Below are 20,450 nucleotides of genomic sequence, written 5' to 3'. Positions count from 1 at the left end.
AACACCATTGAAAATCTATGGTTTGAATTGAAGAGGGCAGTCCATAAGCGCAGACAAATGATATCAAGGATCTGGAAAGATTCTGTATGGAGGAGGAATGGTCTAAGATCACTCCCAATGTGTTTTCATAAAACATTTTAGAAAAAGGCTCAGTGCCGTTATCCTTGCGAGGTGAGGTATTAATAATTTTGACCCCTACCTTTTTGAGACAAAAAGTATTACTTAAACAAAATATATTTCTCTGAGCAATTGTATTAGTATAAAATAATATAATTTCCAATTTTTTGGGAGCATACAATACAGCTCAATATTAGATTTGTATTTATTATTTTTTACAGTCATTTTTGGGCACCTTTATCAAGGGTGTGAATAATTTCGGATCCCACTGTACATGTGCAGGTAGGTGATAAAGGGAGCGCTTACCTGACGTATACATTCCGTTTAGAAAAAACAAGAGCGAAACTAACAATACATAAAAAATTGTCAGGGGCAAGGTCTCCATCGCTCAATCTCCATAACACATTCACTTTGACCTTCAAGTTAAGACATATCGATCACATCTTACAATATTTTATTGCATTCATCATTTCCTTACACCGCGACTTAATAATTCTTCAAGTCAGTTGAATCAATGCACTTTTCTGCATCTACTGAATGTATTAACATTTGTTTTGGCAAACATGGCCCGAGAAAGCAAAATAGCTTAAACAATGAAGGTATACAAAATCTCACAAAGACTGTAGATCAGCTGAGCTATACATTTTTTTGGAAGTAAACATGAAAATATACAATAAAAGGGGAATGCATTGAAGTGCATACTAGTTCTTAATCAAAATGGAGGTAATGGCAGGGTGAAATCTCCCCCATTTAGCTTGAGTGGACCATTGTGCTCAGCAATGGAATGACATCTTAAACGGCAGATCCCGTTCCACTGCAAGTGGAAAAAGTGACCACAAAACCTCCCGTGGAAACGTGATATGGGATTCACTGTGATGTCATAACAAGTCCCATCAGGATAAAGACATTCAGGAAGGCCTGACGTTGCAGTTTCAAATACCTTGCACAGAGCTGACATGATTCCCTATTCTACATGACAGAGAAACAAGTCTGTTCTACACAGTGTATTTCTAACGCATTGTGACGTTGCACTCCACTGAATGCGCTCATGGTTGGAAACAGACCATGGTTCAGATACTATTCAAAATCAATACAAATACTTTAGCTGTGTTTGATTGAGCTTGCCTGTGGCAATGGAACCAATTGACAAGTGCAAACCCTGCCCACCTGGCACTCCAGGCAGGCTAAGGCAAACTTCAAAGAATTAAAATGATTTCAAATAGTATATAAACCTAGGTCTGTCTGGTGGGAGATTCAATAGAAAGTCATTATATTTGACATAGATGAGCAGTGATACAGTTGGAAAGCAGTTCCGTTAGTAAGCAACTGTTACATTTTACCATTTGTAACGTGACATTACCCACTTTCCAAGCATATAATGGACTCACTTATCATGAAGGATATTGGTTTGTAATGTAATAATGCACCATTATAATATGGAAAAGAAAAGAGACAGACCTGGGTTCAAATACTATTTGAAATCTTTCAAAACGTTTAGCGTTTGCTTTAGCCTGTCTGGAGTGCCAGGTGGGCGGGGTTTGCCATTTTGCGACTATTCAATTGGTTCCATTGCACCATGCAAGCTCACTCAGGCCCAGCTTTAGTATTTGACATGATTTCAAATAGTATTTGAACCCAGATCTAGAAAGCGACAAACATAAGGTGGAAGAGACTCCCTGTGATGTCATTACAAACCCTGAACCTTCTCCAAAACCCCCAACGAGGAATGCCTCAATATCGCATAGAGAAAAAAAAGCTTGTCAGTTATTTTGAGATTGAGATGATTATAACAACAAAATCAATAGAATCAATCCAAAAGCTAATTCATTCATAAAACACTGCAACAAAAAAATTATTTAAAAACCTCTAACCCAGAGACTATTTTGCGCATAACCTGCACTGCTAACTTCTAAAGCACAGTATTACTTCTTAACACTATGTCAATAATAACATTACCCCCTACGTTTCTATCTTTTTTCTGTTCCTCCTTGATGTTATTTAGTACTTACAGACTGCTCCCTGGACTGGTCCAAGTGAGGTTAGAGGGGGACGACAACGACAAGGCCATGACTCCGATTGCAAACTATTTCTACTTCTGATAGTTGGTGTAGTCCACGGTCCTAGTGGTGTGTGAAGCAGAACCTCGACTAAACCAGCTCGAGCCAAGTGATAGAACATCAATACTGAAGGGCTCCTCTCTTTGTATCTTCGTTTTGTAACATTTTTTGGGGGGTAGATCAGCTTTAATATTGCAGATAGATTGTAACTTCCATCAATGTAATTGTCTGCATCATTTCCAATCCCTATATATATATATACATACACATATATACACACACACACACACACACACACACACACAGCTCTGGAAAAAATTAAGAGACCACTGCAACTTTTTGTTAAATCAGCATCTCTACATGTATGACAGCCATTCCATTCCAGTGTCTGTTGAATTCCAACACAGGCACACCTCATTCAACTGAATTAGGTACTGATTAGGTGATCACATGAACCAAATCTTATTTAACGAGGAAAAGTATAAAAACCACTGCTGTGGTCATCACTATCCTCTTGCAATAGGACCAGCTGGATGGCAAAAACAGTGCTAATAGTACCTCAAAAGTAATATTAATCAAAAAATAACTATTGACCATGCCAAAAGAGTTGAAAAGGAACGTTTTGAGTGAGGAAAAGAAGGGTTCAATTCTGGCTTTACTGGCAGAGGGATACAGTGAGCGTCAGGTTGCTTCCATCCTTAAAATGTCAAAGACGGCGGTTCATAAGAACAAGGTCAAGCAGCAGACATTGGGGACAACAAAGCTACAGACCGGCAGAGGGCGAAAACGACTCTCTACTGACCGGGATGACCGCCAACTCATTCGAATGTCACTCAACAACCGTAGGATGAGAACAAGTGACCTACAAAACGGCAGCTGGGGTGAAGTGCACGGCGAGGACGTTTCGAAACAGGCTCCTAGGGGCAGGGCTGAAGTCGTGCAAAGCTAGAAAAAAGCCCTTCATTACATTTTAGTTATTTAGCAGACGCTCTTATCCAGAGCGACTTACAGTTAGTGAGTGCATACATTTTCATACTGGCCCCCAGTGGGAAACGAACCCACAACCCTGGCGTTGCAAGCGCCATGCTCTACCAACTGAGCTACAGGGGACTATGTTGACTTCATCAATGAGAAGCAAAGAAGACCCAGGCTGAGGTTTGCAAAAGACCATAAGGATTGGACTGTAGAGGACTGGAGTAAGGTCATCTTCTCTGATGAGTCTAATTTTCAGCTTTGCCCAACACCTGGTCATCTAATGGTTAGACGGAGACCTGGAGAGGCCTACAAGCCATAGTGTCTCACACCCACTGTGAAATTTGGTGGAGGATCGGTGATGATCTGGGGGTGCTTCAGCAAGGCTGAAATCGGGCAGATTTGTGAATCAAGCCACATACAAGGTTGTCCTGGAAGAAAACTTGCTTCCTTTTGCACTGACATTGTTCCCCAACTCTGAGGATTGTTTTTTCCAGCAGGACAATACGCCATGCCACACAGCCAGGTCAATCAAGGTGTGGATGGAGGACTACCAGATCAAGACCCTGTCATGGCTAGCCCAATCTCCAGACCTGAACCCCATTGAAAACTTCTGGAATGTGATCAAGAGGAAGATGGATGGTCACAAGCCATCAAACAAAGCCGAGCTACTTGAGTTTTTGTGCCAGGAGTGGCATAAAGTCACCCAACATCAATGTGAAAGACTGGTGGAGAGCATGCCAAGACGTATGAAAGCTGTGATTGAAAATCAGGGTTATTCCACCAAATATTGATTTCTGAACTCTTCCTAAGTTAAAACATTCCTATTGTGTTGTTTAAAAATGAACATGAACTTATTTTCTTTACATTATTCGAGGTCTGACAACACCGCATCTTTTTTGTTATTTTGACCAGTTGTTATTTTCTGCAAATAAATGCTCTAAAAGGCAGCTCAGCAAGGAAGAAGTCACTGCTCCAAAACCGCCATAAAAAAGCCAGACTACGTTTTGCAACTGCACATGGGGACAAAGATCGTACTTTTTGGAGAAATGTCCTCTGGTCTGATAAAACACAAATAGAACTGTTTGGCCATAATGACCATCGTTATGTTTGGAGGAAAAAGGGGGTGCTTGCAAGCCGAAGAACACCATCCCAACCATGAAGCACGGGGGTGGCAGCATCATGCTGTGCGGGTGCTTTGCTGCAGGAGGGACTGGTGCACTTCACAAAATAGATGGCATCATGAGGAAGGAAAATTATGTGGATATATATTGAAGCAACATGTCAAGACATCAGTCAGGAAGTTAAAGCTTGGTCGCAAATGGGTCTTCCAAATGGACAATGACCACAAGCAAACTTACAATGTTGTGGCAAAATGGCTTAAGGACAACAAAGTCAAGGTATTGGAGTGGCCATCACAAAGCCCTGACCTCAATCCTATAGAAGATTTGTGGGCAGAACTGAAAAAGCGTGTGCGAGCAAGGAGGCCTACAAACCTGACTCAGTTACACCAGCTCTGTCAGGAGGAATGGGCCAAAAAACACCCAACTTATTGTTGGAAGCTTGTGGAAGGCTACCCGAAACGTTTGACCAATTAAACAATTTAAAGGCAACGCTACCAAATACTAATTGAGTGTATGTAAACTTCTGACACTCTGGGAATGTGATGAAAGAAATAAAACCTGAAATAAATCATTATCTCTACTATTATTCTGACATTTCACATTCTTAAAATAAAGTGGTGATCCTAACTGACCTAAAACAGGGAGGATTAAATGTTATGAATTGTGAAAAATTGAGTTTAAATGTATTTGGCTAAGGTGTATGTAAACTTCCGACTTCAACTGCAGGACTCGTTTTACTGTGGATATAGATACTTTTTTACCTGTTTCCATCAGCATCTTCACAAGGTCCTCTGCTGTTGTTCTGGGATTGATTTGCACTTTTCGCACCAAATTACGTTAATCTCTAGGAGACAGAATGCGTCTCCTTCCTGAGCGGTATGACGGCTGCGTGGTCCCATAGTGTTTATACTTGCATACTATTGTTTGTACAGATGAGCGTGGTACCTTCAGGCGTTTGGAAATTGCTCCCAAGGATGAACCAGACTTGTGGAGGTCTACAATTTTTTTCTGATGTCTTGGCTGATTTCTTTTGATTTTCCCATGATGTCAAGCAAAGAGGCACTAAGTTTGAAGGTAGGCCTTGAAATATATCCACAGGTACACCTCCAATTGACTCAAATGATGTCAATTAGCCTATCAGAAGCTTCTAAAGCCATGACATAATTTTCTGGAATTTTCCAAGCTGTTTAAAGGCACAGTCAACTTAGTGTATGTAAACTTCTGACTCACTGGAATTGTGATACAGTGAATTATAAGTGAAATAATCTGTCTGCAAACAATTGTTGGAAAAATTACTTGTGTCATGCAAAGTAGATGTCCTAACCAACTTGCCAAAACTATAGTTTGTTAACAAGAAATTTGTGGAGAGGTTGAAAAACAAGTTTGAATGACTCCAACCTAAGTATATGTAAACTTCTGACTTTAACTATAACTATATATACATACACACAGTGGGGAGAACAAGTATTTGATACAATGCCGATTTTGCAGGTTTTCCTACTTACAAAGCATGTAGAGGTCTGTAATTTTTATCATAGGTACACTTCAACTGTGAGAGACGGAATCTAAAACAAAAATCCAGAAAATCACATTGTATGATTTTTAAGTAATTAACTTGCATTTTATTGCATGACATAAGTATTTGATACATCAGAAAAGCAGAACTTAATATTTGGTACAGAAACCTTTGTTTGCAATTACAGAGATCATACGTTTCCTGTAGGTCTTGACCAGGTTTGCACACACTGCAGCAGGGATTTTGGCCCACTCCTCCATACAGACCTTCTCCAGATCCTTCAGGTTTCGGGGCTGTCGCTGGGCAATACAGACTTTCAGCTCCCTCCAAAGAATTTCTATTGGGTTCAGGTCTGGAGACTGGCTAGGCCACTCCAGGACCTTGAGATGCTTCTTATGGAGCCACTCCTTAGTTGCCCTGGCTGTGTGTTTCGGGTCGTTGTCATGCTGGAAGACCCAGCCACGACCCATCTTCAATGCTCTTACTGAGGGAAGGAGGTTGTTGGCCAAGATCTCGCGATACATGGCCCCATCCATCCACCCCTCAATACGGTGCAGTCGTCCTGTCCCCTTTGCAGAAAAGCATCCCCAAAGAATGATGTTTCCACCTCCATGCTTCACGGTTGGGATGGTGTTCTTGGGGTTGTACTCATCCTTCTTCTCCCTCCAAATACGGCGAGTGGCGTTTAGACCAAAAAGCTATATTTTTGTCTCATCAGACCACATGACCTTCTCCCATTCCACCTCTGGATCATCCAGATGGTCATTGGCAAACTTCAGACGGGCCTGGACATGCGCTGGCTTGAGCAGGGGGACCTTGCGTGCGCTGCAGGATTTTAATCCATGACGGCGTAGTGTGTTACTAATGGTTTTCTTTGAGACTGTAGTCCCAGCTCTCTTCAGGTCATTGACCAGGTCCTGCCGTGTAGTTCTGGGCTGATCCCTCACCTTCCTCATGATCATTGATGCCCCACGAGGTGAGATCTTACATGGAGCCCCAGACCGAGGGTGATTGACCGTCATCTTGAACTTCTTCCATTTTCTAATAATTGCGCCAACAGTTGTTGCCTTCTCACCAAGCTGCTTGCCTATTGTCCTGTAGCCCATCCCAGCCTTGTGCAGGTCTACAATTTTATCCCTGATGTCCTTACACAGCTCTCTGGTCTTGGCCATTGTGGAGAGGTTGGAGTCTGTTTGATTGAGTGTGTGGACAGTTGTCTTTTATACAGGTAACGAGTTCAAACAGCTGCAGTTAATACAGGTAATGAGTGGAGAATAGGAGGGCTTCATAAATAAAAACTAACAGGTCTGTGAGAGCCGGAATTCTTCCTGGTTGGTAGGTGATCAAATACTTATGTCATGCAATAAAATGCAAATTAATTACTTAAAAATCATACAATGTGATATTCTGGATTTTTGTTTTAGATTCCGTCTCTCACAGTTGAAATGTATGTATTTACAGACCTCTACATGCTTTGTAAGTAGGAAAACCTGCAAAATCGGCAGTGTATCAAATACTTGTTCTCCCCACTGTATATATATCTATATATATATAATTCAAAACATATATATTTTCCCCTAACCCTACCACCCCTAATTGGAGTAAACTAACGGCTTATACATACTATATACATTTTACGGACAAAATGTTTTTACAATAGTTATTTTTTGTTTGTTTTTAATCCCATCCTTCAGCTACCCTCAACCCCTCCCATCTATCTCTGAAGACCATCCAGTTTGATTTGTATTTGCCATATATTTTTAAATGTGCTGTTTCATTAAAGTTCTGAACATTTTACAGACACAGTATATTTTACATGAGTTATCTTGTTGTTTTTAGTCCCGCCCTTCAGCTCCACTCAACCACTCCCATCTATCTCTTAACACCATCCATTTTGTATTTCTATTTGCCATATATCTTTCAACTGTGCTGTGATGTTTCACAGAAGTTCTGAACCTTTCTATTCTCATCGTTTTTCTACAGATTGTACATTTTTGCTAAAAGTATTATTATATTATTGATCGATTGACTATGACCTTTCAAATCACCCAGCAGTGCTATTTGCAGCGTTAGCTCCAGGTAAATGTTTTCTCTTTCCCACCTATCCTTTTCTCTTTCTATTCCCTATCTCTCCCTTTCTCAACCCTGAGTCATGTTCCAACCATGTCCTCTGAAATATTTGCATCAATAGCATTTGCATCGATCCAGTTTCAATTAATGAGTTCTCATTCAGTGTCATAACAAACACATCTACAGAGAGTAACAGTGCACAATGTAACCCATGTATATCTGCCAGATAACATTGGGCTTAGGCTATTTAGCATCTCCACAGAACACAAGGTGATTACTTTGCCGTAGGTGGTCTTAGCGGCCATTGGTAAAACATATGGCATTCAAGCTTACTATAAGGCTCAGTAGATATACATTGATGGAAATGTCTGCTTAAAGCAAGCTTGTTGACATTAGATTAGAATTGTTCTAATCGAATTCTTATCGAATGTCGTCAAGCTTGCTATAAGCAGATATCTAATGCGGTAATTCATTTATCCAAGAGCACCACATTAGTATATCAAAGCAGGTGTTTGAGCCAATAGGCCCTGTGTAGCTCAGTTGGTAGAGCACGGCGCTTGCAACGCCAGGGTTGTGGGTTCGATTCCCACGGGGGGCCAGTATGAAAATGTATGTACTCACTAACTGTAAGTCGCTCTGGTTAAGAGCGTCTGCTAAATGACTAAAATGTAAATGTAATAGTAGTCCAACTCCTGATGCAGTTAGCCACACAGCAGTAATATGCCCAGTCAGTCGATTGAAACGCGAGAGAGCTTCTCCACATGGTAAAACAATGTCTGATTTATTAGGCTGCATCTCTAGCTGTGTTTACTACCTGAATAAGCCCCAGGGTTGTGTTCAGTGGGAGCAATAAAGGAGTATAAAAAAAAAACATGACCCTGAGGCACCGGACTTTAGTCGAGCTGTGACGCGCATCTTCCGAACCGCATACATTCCCCCTACTCTGTCTCCCGGCTTCTTCTACTATCCATTCACAAAATACACTACCGGTTACACTAAATGTTTTAGAACACCTACTCATTCAACGGTTTTTCTTTATTTTTACTATTTTCAACGTTGTAGAATAATAGTGAAGACATCAAAACTAAGAAATAACACATATGGAATCATGTAGTAACCAAAAAAAAAAGTGTTAAACAAATCAAAATATATTTTATTTTTGAGATTCTTCAAATAGCCACCCTTTGCCTTGATGACAGCTTTGCACACCCTTGGCATTCTCTCAACCAGCTTCAAGAGGTAGTCACCTGGAATGCATTTCAATTAACAGGTGTGCCTGCTTAAAAGTTAATTTGTGGAATTTCTTTACTTCTTAATGCGTTTCAGCCAATCAGTTGTGTTGTGACAAGGTAGGTGGGTATACAGAAGATAGCCCTATTTGGTAAAATACCCATATTATGGCAAGAACAGCTCAAATAAGCAAAGAGAAATTACAGTCCATCATTACTTTAAGACATGAAAGTCAGTCAATACGGAACATTTCAAGAACTTTGAAAGTTTCTTCAAGTGCAGTCACAAAAACCATTAAGCGCTATGATGAAACTGTCTCTCACAGGACTGGAAGACCCAGAGTTACCTCTGCTGCAGAGGATAAGTTCATTAGAGTTACCAGCCTCAGAAATTGCAGCCCAAATAAATGCTTCACAGAGTTCATGTAACAGACACATCAACATCAACTGTTCAGAGGAGACTGCGCGAATCAGGCCTTCATGGTCAAACTGCTGCAAAAGAAAACACTACTGAAGGACACCGATAAGAAGAAGAGACTTGCTTGGGCCAAGAAACACGAGCAATGGACATTAGACAGGTGGAAATTTGTCCTTTGGTCTGGAGTCCAAATTTGAGATTTTTGGTTCCAACCGCCGTGTCTTTGTAAGACGCAGTGTGGGTGAACAGATTATTTCTGCATGTGTATTTCCCACTGTAAAGCATGGAGGAGGTGGTGTTATGGTGTGGGGGTGCTTTGCTGGTGACACTGTCTGTGATTTATTTAGAATTCAAGCCACACTTGACCAGCATGGCTACTACAGCATTCTGCAGCGATACGTCATCCCATCTGGTTTGGGCTTAGTGGGACTATCAATTGTTTTTCAACAGGACAATGACCCAACACACCTCCAGGCTGTGTAAGGGCAAGAAGGAGAGTGATGGAGTGCTGCATCAGATGACCTGCCCTCCACAATCCCCTGACCTAAATCAAATTGAGATGGCTTGGGATGAGTCGGACCGCAGAGTGAAGGAAAAGCAGCCAACAAGTGCTCAGCATATGTGGGAGCTCCTTCAAGACTGTTGGAAAAGCATTCCAGGTGAAGCTGGTTGAAAGAATGCCAAGAGTGTGCCAAGCTGTCATCAAGGCAAAGGGTGGCTATTTGAAGAATGTCAAATATTAAATATATTTTGATTTGTTTAACCCTTTTTTGGTTACTACATGATTCCATGTGTTATTTCATAGTTTTGATGTCTTCACTATTATTCTACAATGTAGAAAATAGTAAAAATAAAGAAAAACCGTTGAATGAGTAGGTGTTCTAAAATTTTAGACCAGTAGTGTAAGTAAAAATACGAAAGAAAAAAAAGAATACAAAAAGAAAACATGACAGTGATGCCCCCCGCTGATGACATCACATAATGACTCACCCTCTGGTCTGTAGTGGGCCACGATGGTGACTGTCTGCCCAGCATTTTTCAGCGCCGCCGCCGCCTGCTCGTGAGTGGCGCTGCGGAGGTCCACCCCGTTCACCTGCATGCGGGCAAAGCAGACAGTAGACAAGTTATCAGGTTCACGTTCATGCTAATCAAGCTACCTCATTCACATAAGACTTTAGTCAACCAGGCAAGTATTCGAGAACACATCTTTTACAATATCAACCTGATCAAGAGGGAGCACTGAATCTGTGCAGCAAAGCAGACGAATGGAAAAAAAGCAAAACTCAAACATAAAAAGTTAGTGCCTTCAGAAAGTGTCCATACCCCTTGACTTATTCCACATTTTGTTTTATTACAGCCTGAATTCAAAATTGATTTTCTCTCACCCATCTACACACAATACCCCATAATGAAAAAGTGAAAACATGTTTTTAGAAACTCAGCACATATTTAGAAAATGAAATGTTTAAAAAAAAACATGTTTTCTTTAATCCATTTTATATTCAGGCTGTAACAACAAAATGTGGAAAAAGTCAAGGGCTGTGAATACTTTCTCAAGGCACTGTATACAACAGACAACATGAATAGGGTGTAACACAGAGCACTAAAAACAGAAAGGGACACAAGTGGTACAAAAAAAAAAACTGTTAAAACAGGTAAGGCTGGAGCTCATTAGGACTATCCCCAGTATGCGAAATTGGTTGTAATGACGACATTGCGACCAGCTTGGCCTGCTGGATAAAGTGACTTACACACGACTGGTGATGGAATTATCTGTCCGAATGGATTGAAGATTGTATTTGCGTGTTAGTGTAGCGTCTGTGTATGCGCCCATGTGTGTGACTGCCGCCCATGTGTGTAAGTGCTATAGTGTGTTTGAAGATGTTCTTACAGAGACGGTGTGTGTGTGTGTGTGTGTGTGTGTGTGTGCCCGCAAACTCTATCTGTGTGTGTGTGTGTGTGTGTGTGTGTGTGCATACGTGCGTGCATGAGTGTGCGTCTATGGCAGGTTATCCTTACAGAGACGAGGCGGTCTCCTTTCCTCAGCTCGCCACACAGGTCTGCAGGTCCCCCTGCCAGGATGAAGGAGATGAAGATGCCCTCTCCGTCCTCTCCACCCACTATGTTGAAGCCCAGGCCCGTCGCCCCTCTGTGGAGCACCACCTTCCTGGGCTCTCTGGGAAGACACAACAAAGAATAATGGATAAAGTGCTCAGTCAGATTATTTCTCCAAAATAATATGGTTGTGAATCGTGAAAGTCCATCGTAAAGTCCATAGATGAAAAAACTACAACATAAAACGGTAACATTTTATATTAAGTACGCTCTTATACCTGTGTAGTAACACTGTCACAGTAGTAACAACATTGTATTAACATGTTACACACAATACACACAACACTGCCATTTCTACTACAGTGCTTGATTCACCCCTTTTCACTACATACTGTAAATCTGGCGATTCTATTGGAAGCATTCCAACAATTGTTGATACTGTATGGGTCTTTTTGCAGAGAGCATTCACTTCGAGTTCTTCTCTAAGAAGTAGACCAAAAGGAGCCTGCCATCTCACGACAAACACAACAAAGGCCCACCTTGTCTCTAGAATAAAAAATAAATGTAAAAAAGTTCTCACGCAGTCGAGTTTCTATTTGTTTGACACTGAAAATATTGTTTTGTTTTGTAGCAAGGTCAAGGGTCATTATAACTGCGCTATGACATCAATGTTTTGAACTTCTGAACCAATACATTTGTGTCATTTTAATATACAACCACTAGGGGGCAAAATGGCCATGTTCATTCTCTTGAAGTGCGGCACAATAAGGATACAAGGCTGGAGAGATAACATTTTACTATCTATTACTTAAAAGGCACAATCTGGAAGGTTCTTCATCTGTTAAATGCTTCAATCTTGTTTCAATCAATGTTATATATTACCCATTGATCCTTTAACACTAGAACCGCTGGGCCTCAAGTCATTCTGACTGCAACATTCTAACAGTGTAATTAATACATTTCATATACAGTGGGGAAAAAAGTATTTAATCAGCCACCAATTGTGCAAGTTCTCCCACTTAAAAAGATGAGAGAGGCCTGTAATTTTCATCATAGGTACACGTCAACTATGACAGACAAAATGAGAAAAAATTATCCAGAAAATCACATTGTAGGATTTTTAATGAATTTATTGGCAAATGATGGTGGAAAATAAGTATTTGGTCAATAACAAAAGTTTCTCAATACTTTGTTATATACCCTTTGTTGGCAATGACACAGGTCAAAAGTTTTCTGTAAGTCTTCACAAGGTTTTCACACACTGTTTCTGGTATTTTGGCCCATTCCTCCATGCAGATCTCCTCTAGAGCAGTGATGTTTTGGGGCTGTCGCTGGGCAACACAGACTTTCAACTCCCTCCAAAGATTTTCTATGGGGTTGAGATCTGGAGACTGGCTAGGCCACTCCAGGACCTTGAAATGCTTCTTACGAAGCCACTCCTTCATTGCCCGGGCGGTGTGTTTGGGATCATTGTCATGCTGAAAGACCCAGCCACGTTTCATCTTCAATGCCCTTGCTGATGGAAGGAGGTTTTCACTCAAAATCTCACGATACATGGCCCCATTCATTCTTTCCTTTACACGGATCAGTCGTCCTGGTCCCTTTGCAGATAAACAGCCCCAAAGCATGATGTTTCCACCCCCATGCTTCACAGTAGGTATGGTGTTCTTTGGATGCAACTCAGCATTCTTTGTCCTCCAAACATGACGAGTTGAGTTTTTACCAAAAAGTTATATTTTGGTTTCATCTGACCATATGACATTCTCCCAATCCTCTTCTGGATCATCCAAATGCACTTCAGACGGGCCTGGACATGTACTGGCTTAAGCAGGGGGACACGTCTTGCACTGCAGGATTTGAGTCCCTGGCGGCGTAGTGTGTTACTGATGGTAGGCTTTGTTCCTTTGGTCCCAGCTCTCTTCAGGTCATTCACTAGGTCCCCCCGTGTGGTTCTGGGATTTTTGCTCACCGTTCTTGTGATCATTTTGACCCCACGGGGTGAGATCTTGCATGGAGCCCCAGATCGAGGGAGATTATCAGTGGTCTTGTATGTCTTCCATTTCCTAATAATTGCTCCCACAGTTGATTTCTTCAAACCAAGCTGCTTACCTATTGCAGATTCAGTCTTCCCAGCCTGGTGCAGGTCTACAATTTTGTTTCTGGTGTCCTTTGACAGCTCTTTGGTCTTGGCCATTGTGGAGTTTGGAGTGTGACTGTTTGAGGTTGTGGACAGGTGTCTTTTATACTGATAACAAGTTCAAACAGGTGCCATTAATACAGGTAACGAGTGGAGGACAGAGGAGCCTCTTAAAGAAGAAGTTACAGGTCTGTGAGAGCCAGAAATCTTGCTTGTTTGTAGGTGACCAAATACTTATTTTCCACCATTATTTGCAAATAAATTCATAAAAAATCCTACGATGTGATTTTCTGGATTTTTTTTCCTCAATTTGTCTGTCATAGTTGACGTGTACCTATGATGAAAATTACAGGCATCTCTCATCTTTTTAAGTGGGAGAACTTGCACAATTGGTGGCTGACTAAATACTTTTTTCCCCCACTGTATGCTACCTCATTTGGTTGTGTTTATGAAGGCCTTAGGTAACATAATATTTTTATTTATTTCAAATAACACAATAGCATTTACATTCGTTTGTTACTGTAGGCTATATGTAAAAAAACAAAAACAAAAAACACAAATTCAAGCGTTCAATCAATTTTATTTGTGGAATGCCTGTTACAACTATGAAACAGAACGCATGTGTTGGAACATGGTAATAGCTTATTTTTATAATGACAAAATAAAATATATACCCCAACCACCAACACGCACAGTCAGCAAGACGAGGTCAAATATGAAAACATCACTAGCCTAAAAATCATTATAAGCGGCAAGTGGCCTTGATAAAGTCAAAATCTACACTAACAAAATGATGCCATTTTAATGAATATAAGTTTCGATATGACAGCATTCGAGCTCGTGCTTACATTGTGTGCGTCTTCACACAATGGCATCAGTTGGATTTCAACTCTTAATGATCGGCTATGAAAAGCCAACTGAGATTTATTCCTGATTATTATTTGACCATGCTTGTCACTTATGAACATTTTTGAACATCTTGGCATGGTTCTGTTATAATCTCCACCCGGCACAGCCAGAAGAGGACTGGCCACCCCTCATAGCCTGGTTCCTCTCTAGGTTTCTTCCTAGGTTTTGGCCTTTCTAGGGAGTTTTTCCTAGCCACCGTGCTTCTACACCTGCATTACTAGCTGTTTGGGGTTTTAGGCTGGGTTTCTGTACAGCACTTCGAGATATTAGCTGATGTACGAAGGGCTATATAAAATAAAATTGAATTGATTGATTTAGCGGTTATCCTTGTCCTAACAGTTGACACCAATCTTCGTAACGTTCACTTCCTTGACACACTGACATACCTTTGTTTGGTTGTAGTGCGTAATAGTCTCCGGTTCTCTACTTAGTGTGTCCCCTTTGTCTTGTCGTTCTTCAGCACCGCTGTGCAGGTGCCTTATTGTGCGCAGAGGGAGCTCCCATTTACATTTACATTTTAGTCATTTAGCAGACGCTAAATGACTAAAATGAGCGACTTGCAGAGAGGAGCAATTAGGGTTAAGTCCCTTGCTCAAGGGCACGTCAACAGATTTTTCACCTAGTCGGCTCGGGGATTAGAACCAGCGACCTTTCGGTTACTGGCACAACGCTCTTAACCACTAAGCTACCTGCCGCCCGCCCGTCTCACTTTGTTCATGGTGCCGGACAATTGTCCATGGTGACATTTCTCCCCTTGCCACAAGCCTCATCACCACATTCTCTGACAGTTGCTCACCTGCTGCCCGATGTGGATACTTTCCCAGACATTGAAAGCCAGCATGTACAACTAAGCACGCTTTCACTGTGTAGCCTACACCAAGTAGGCCAGAGTAGACTAATGACACTGTTTGGATTCAGTGGACTGATATAGGGTACATACCATTTTGAGATTATAATTAGAACAGATCCTAGACAATAGAATGGCCCGCCCTGATCTTCATTCACAATTGGTAATTACACAATTATGCATCGTTCGCTTCCCTTCGCTCATCAACTCACCCATTCTACCCATCATACTTTACTTAATTGATTTAATATGTTATGTCTGTGAAATTTGTTTCGGTATTGTTTAGTTTCATTTTCGAGGCAATTATTTGGGTGATTATCAGCTGGGCACTGCACTTTCAACTGTCGGGAGAAGGAGCGGAGAAGGCCCTACTCTCGGGAATAGGAAGATGGGCAACCAGGGAAACTATTTTAAAAAATGACATGCCCTCCTAAAATTGGTTATAACTCCAGTTCTGTTTGTGATATTACGATTCTAACACCGACAGTGTGTTATATATAATTATTTAGGAAAGGTGAACGTAAGGGGGCATGACTTTAAAAATGGCAGAGTAATATTTTTTTTTTTAAATTAATGAGCAGTCAAAATGACTGCTTTAGCAGTTGCTACATCAATTTTTTGACTTATAAATTAATTATATATACACCAATTGATTGTTGAAGAATATACACTACATGACCAACAGTACAGTGCTTTCAGAAACTATTCTGACCCCTTGACTTTTTCCACATTTTGTTAGGTTACAGCCTTATTCTAAAGTTGATTAAATTGTTTTATTTCCCTCATCAATCCACACACAATACCACATAATGACAAAGCAAAACCAGGTTTTTCGAAATTGTTGCTAATTTATAAAAAAATAAACACTGACATATTACATTTACATAAGTATTCAGACCCTTTACTCAGTACTTTGTTGAAGCACCTTTGGCACCGATTACAGCCTCAAGTTTTATTGGGTTAGATGCTACAAGCTTGTATTTGGGGAGTTTCTCCCATTCTTCTCTGCAGATCCTCTCAAGCTCTGTCAGGTTCGATGGGGAGCATTGCTGCACAGCTATTTTCAGGTCTCTCCAGAGATGTTCGATCAGGTTTCAGTCCGGGCTCTGGCTGGGCCACTCAAGGTAATTCAGAGCTTTGTCCCGAAGCCACTCCTGCGTTGTCTTGGCTGTGTGCTTAGGGTCGTTATCCTGTTGGAAAGTGAACCTTCGCACCAGTCTGTGGTCCTGAGCGATCTGGAGCAGGTTTTCATCAAGGATCTCTGTACTTTTCTCCATTCATCTTTGCCTCGATCCTGACCTGTCTCCCAGACCCTGCCGCTGAAAAACATCCCACAGCATGATGCTGCCACCACCATGCTTCACCGTAGGGATGGTGCCAGGTTTCCTCCAGGCATGACGCTTGGCATTCAGGCCAAAGAGTTCAATCATGGTTTCATCAGACCAGAGAATCTGGTTTCTCATGGTCTGAGTCTTTAGGTGCCTTTTGGCAAACTTCAAGCGGGCTGTCATGTGCCTTTTACTGAGGAGTGGCTTCCGTCTGGCCACTCTACCATAAAGGCCTGATTGGTGGAGTGCTGCAGAAATGGTTGTCCCTCTGGAAGGTTCTCCCATCTCCATAGAGAAACTAGAGCTCTGTCAGAGTGACCATTGGGTTCTTGGTCACCTCCCTGACCAAGGTCCTTCTCCCCCGATTGCTCAGTTTGGCCAGGCAACCAGCTCTAGGAAGTGTCTTGGTGACTGTGTTCGCTAGCTAACATTACGTGTATGATTTTATTATTCGTATCTCAGAACCATTTGCTTGCTAACATTGAACCTGGTTGGTTAGCTACCTGCAGATTCATGCAGGGTAGTAACGTCATGAGTTGGGACAATGGTTCATTGTTTACCTAGTTAGCTAGCTACATGTCTTAACAAAAGACTCCACTATGTAAGTAACCATTTCGGGTGCGTTCGTAAATTCAGTCTGCGTATGCCAGAGTGCAGAATAACTGATGAATTTACGAACGCACAACACCCGTTGAATATGGCCGGTGTCAGTAAACGTCAGCAAAAGAGCATAATTAAACAGTTGCCAGCAGCACAGTTAAAGTAGGGTGAGTAAAATGGTCAGTGGGGTGTTCTCTCTTTTGTGTCTGGAAGTAGCTAACAAATGAGAGAACGCCACACTGACCATTTTACTCGCCCTAGCAGAGCTGGTTAGGCTGTTTTCATGTTATCCAGAGGTAAACAATTGTGTGTCTGGAAGTAGCTAGCAAGGTAGCCAATGTTAGCCAGTTAGCTTGGGTGCTTGACTGCCGTTGTGGGGTTCAGAACGCTCGGATCAACGTAAATTCAGTCTGAGTATGCCAGAGCGCAGAACAACTGATTAATTTACGAACGCACAACACCCGTTGAATATGGCCGGTGTCAGTAAACGTCGGCAAAAAAACATAGTTAAATTGTTGCCAGCAGCACAGTTACAGTCACTAACGCTCTGGATAACATGAAAACAGCCTAACCAGCACTGCTAGGGCGAATAAAATGGTCAATGGGGTGTTCTCCCATTAAATGAGAGAACACCCCACCGACCATTTTACTCGCTCTAGCAGAGCTGGTTAGGCTGTTTTCATTTTATCCAGAGGTAAACAGTGAACCATAATCCCAATTTTGCGTCTGGAAGTAGCTAGCAAGCTAGCTAATGTTAGCCAGTTAGCTTGGGTGCTTGACTGCCGTTGTGAGGTCAGAACACTCGGATCAACGCTACTCATCGGCCAGAGCGTCAAGTGTGCGCTCTGAACGCTACAAGAGCGAAATTAGATGGTTGGGGCTAAAGCTTAAGAGGTTGTGAATGATGCTGAATGGGTGTGGACAAAGAAGAGCTCTTCAGTAGGTACCAAAACATTTAAAGGCCATTTTCTCAAAAGTGAGATTACAAGTTGATCAACTTTCAAAGCAGAATTACTTTCCCATTGTTCCCTTAAATGCAGTGTATGATATACCATTTTGTAGCTTTGTCTCTCTGGTTTTATCCAATGTAAAAAATACAATTTCAAATTTTGCTACACTAAGACCGAATCAAGGCGGTCGGTCACAATATGGAGTTGGTCCACCCTTTGTTGCCATAACAGTCTCCACTCTTCTGGGAAGGCTTTCCACTAGATGTTGGAACATTGCTGCAGGGACTTACTTCCATTCAGCAACAAGAGCATTAGTGAGGTCGGGCACTGATGTTTGGCAACTAGGCCTAGCTCACAGTCTCTGTTCCAATTCATCCCAACGGTGTTCGATGGGGTCAGGGCTCTGTGCAGACCAATCAAGTTCTTCCACACCGATCGACAAACCATTTCTGTATGGACCTCGCTTTGTGCATGGGGCATTGTCATGCTGAAACAGGAAAGGGCCTCCCCCAAACAGTTGCCACAAATTTGGAAGCACAGAATCGTCTAGAATGTCATTGTATGCTGTAGCGTTCAGATTTCCCTTCACTGGAACTAAGGGGCCTAGCCCGAACCATGAAAAACAGCCCCAGACCATTATTCCTCCTCCTCCAAACTTTACAGTTGGCACTATGCATTGGGGCAGGTAGCATTCTCCTGGCATCCGCCAAACCCAGATTCATCCGTCGGACTGCCAGATGGTGAATCATGATTCATCACTTCCACAGAACGCGTTTCCACTGCTCCAGAGTCCAATGTCGCGAGCTTTACACCACTCCAGCTGACGCTTGGCATGGTGTGTGGTGATCTTAGGTTTGTGTGCAGCGCTCAGCCATGGAAAGACATTTACATTCACATTTTAGTCATTTAGCAGACGCTCTTATCCAGAGCGACTTACGGTTAGTGAGTGCATACATTATTTTTATTATTTTTTCATTTCATGAAACTCCCGACGAACAGTTCTTGTGCTGACGTTGCTTACAGAGGCAGTTCGGAACTCGGTAGTGAGTGTTGCAACCAAGAACAGACGATTTTTATGCGCCACACGCTTCAACACTCGGCGGTCCCGTTCTGTGAGCTTGTGTAGCCTACCACTTCGCGGCTGAGCCGTTGTTGCTCCTAGACGTTTCCACTTCAAAATAACAGCACTTAAAAAGTTGACTGACTTGTTGGAAAGGTGGCATCCTATGACGGTGCCACGTTGAAAGTCACTGAGCTCTTCAGTAAGGCCATTCTACTGCCAATGTTTATCTATGGAGATTGCATGGCTGTGTGCTCGATTTTATACACCTGTCAGCAATGGGTGTGGCTGAAATAGCCGAATCCACTAATTTGAAGGGGTGTCCACAATTTTGTATATATAGTGTAACTTAAATGCCTCGTGACCTTAGTGCAACAGTCTTATCCTATCATCACAACCCAAAATGTATGGTTTGAATTACTCCATTGTTAATGTTTTTGTTGTCTTTATAATTTAAAAAAATGTATCGACTCAAAATAGGTTTCAAACGATCATGTCGATCACATTGCATTCCATAGCTCAGTCTATGACTTTGTTGTTACGTTAAACTTCATCCCTATCTCATCTCTTTATAAAAAACCAAGTTGCAGGGCTGCTGTTGGACTGAAACATAGTCCCAGGAGTGTGGCTTTACAAGAAAATGACATTTCCTGAAGAATATATGTGCTTGCTTGTCTTGAAGTAGTGAAATAAGTTGTAATGGGGGTAATAAAAAGCTTTGTAGTAGTTGTAGTTCTAGGGTCGTTCCACCTCAAAAGCACAAGAAAGAGGATTCCGACACCCACCATCTCAGATTGTTCTGAAATTGTTTCTGGAGTTAAAAACAGATAAGAGTGTAAATAAATATAGTACCCAACATCCGATTTGGACAAAACTTCATCCTAACAATGAGTAAGACGAGGATTTCTTTTTAAAAGGTCAAAAATGTTGGTACTCAAAACCGTGAGAGCATTCCGGTTCCAGTGGCATGCATTGAAACGCGTGGCCTTATTGTTGCTTTCTTTTGCAAAATTATTATGAATTAGCAGACTTTATTTCTAAAATTATCAATAGTAAACACC

The 20,450-nt window shown here is 41.7% G+C and overlaps 1 protein-coding gene across 19 annotated transcripts in view; it reads right to left on the bottom strand.

The window, feature by feature from the left end:
* The window catches only part of dlg1b (discs large MAGUK scaffold protein 1b), a 269,133-nt gene that overhangs the window by 32,656 nt on the left and 216,027 nt on the right, over positions 1–20,450 (bottom strand). For all 19 annotated transcript variants that reach the window (XM_045206188.1, XM_045206189.1, XM_045206190.1 and 16 more), the window contains 2 exons: positions 11,523–11,679; positions 10,494–10,596 (listed from right to left, as the gene is read on the bottom strand). In XM_045206188.1, the coding sequence (XP_045062123.1) occupies positions 10,494–10,596; positions 11,523–11,679 (260 nt within the window). The remainder of the gene's footprint in view (positions 1–10,493; positions 10,597–11,522; positions 11,680–20,450) is intronic.

The sequence above is a fragment of the Coregonus clupeaformis genome, chromosome 21, assembly GCF_020615455.1.
Source record: "Coregonus clupeaformis isolate EN_2021a chromosome 21, ASM2061545v1, whole genome shotgun sequence".
Taxonomy (NCBI): domain Eukaryota; kingdom Metazoa; phylum Chordata; class Actinopteri; order Salmoniformes; family Salmonidae; genus Coregonus; species Coregonus clupeaformis.
This window is presented reverse-complemented; position numbering and strand designations above follow the sequence as displayed.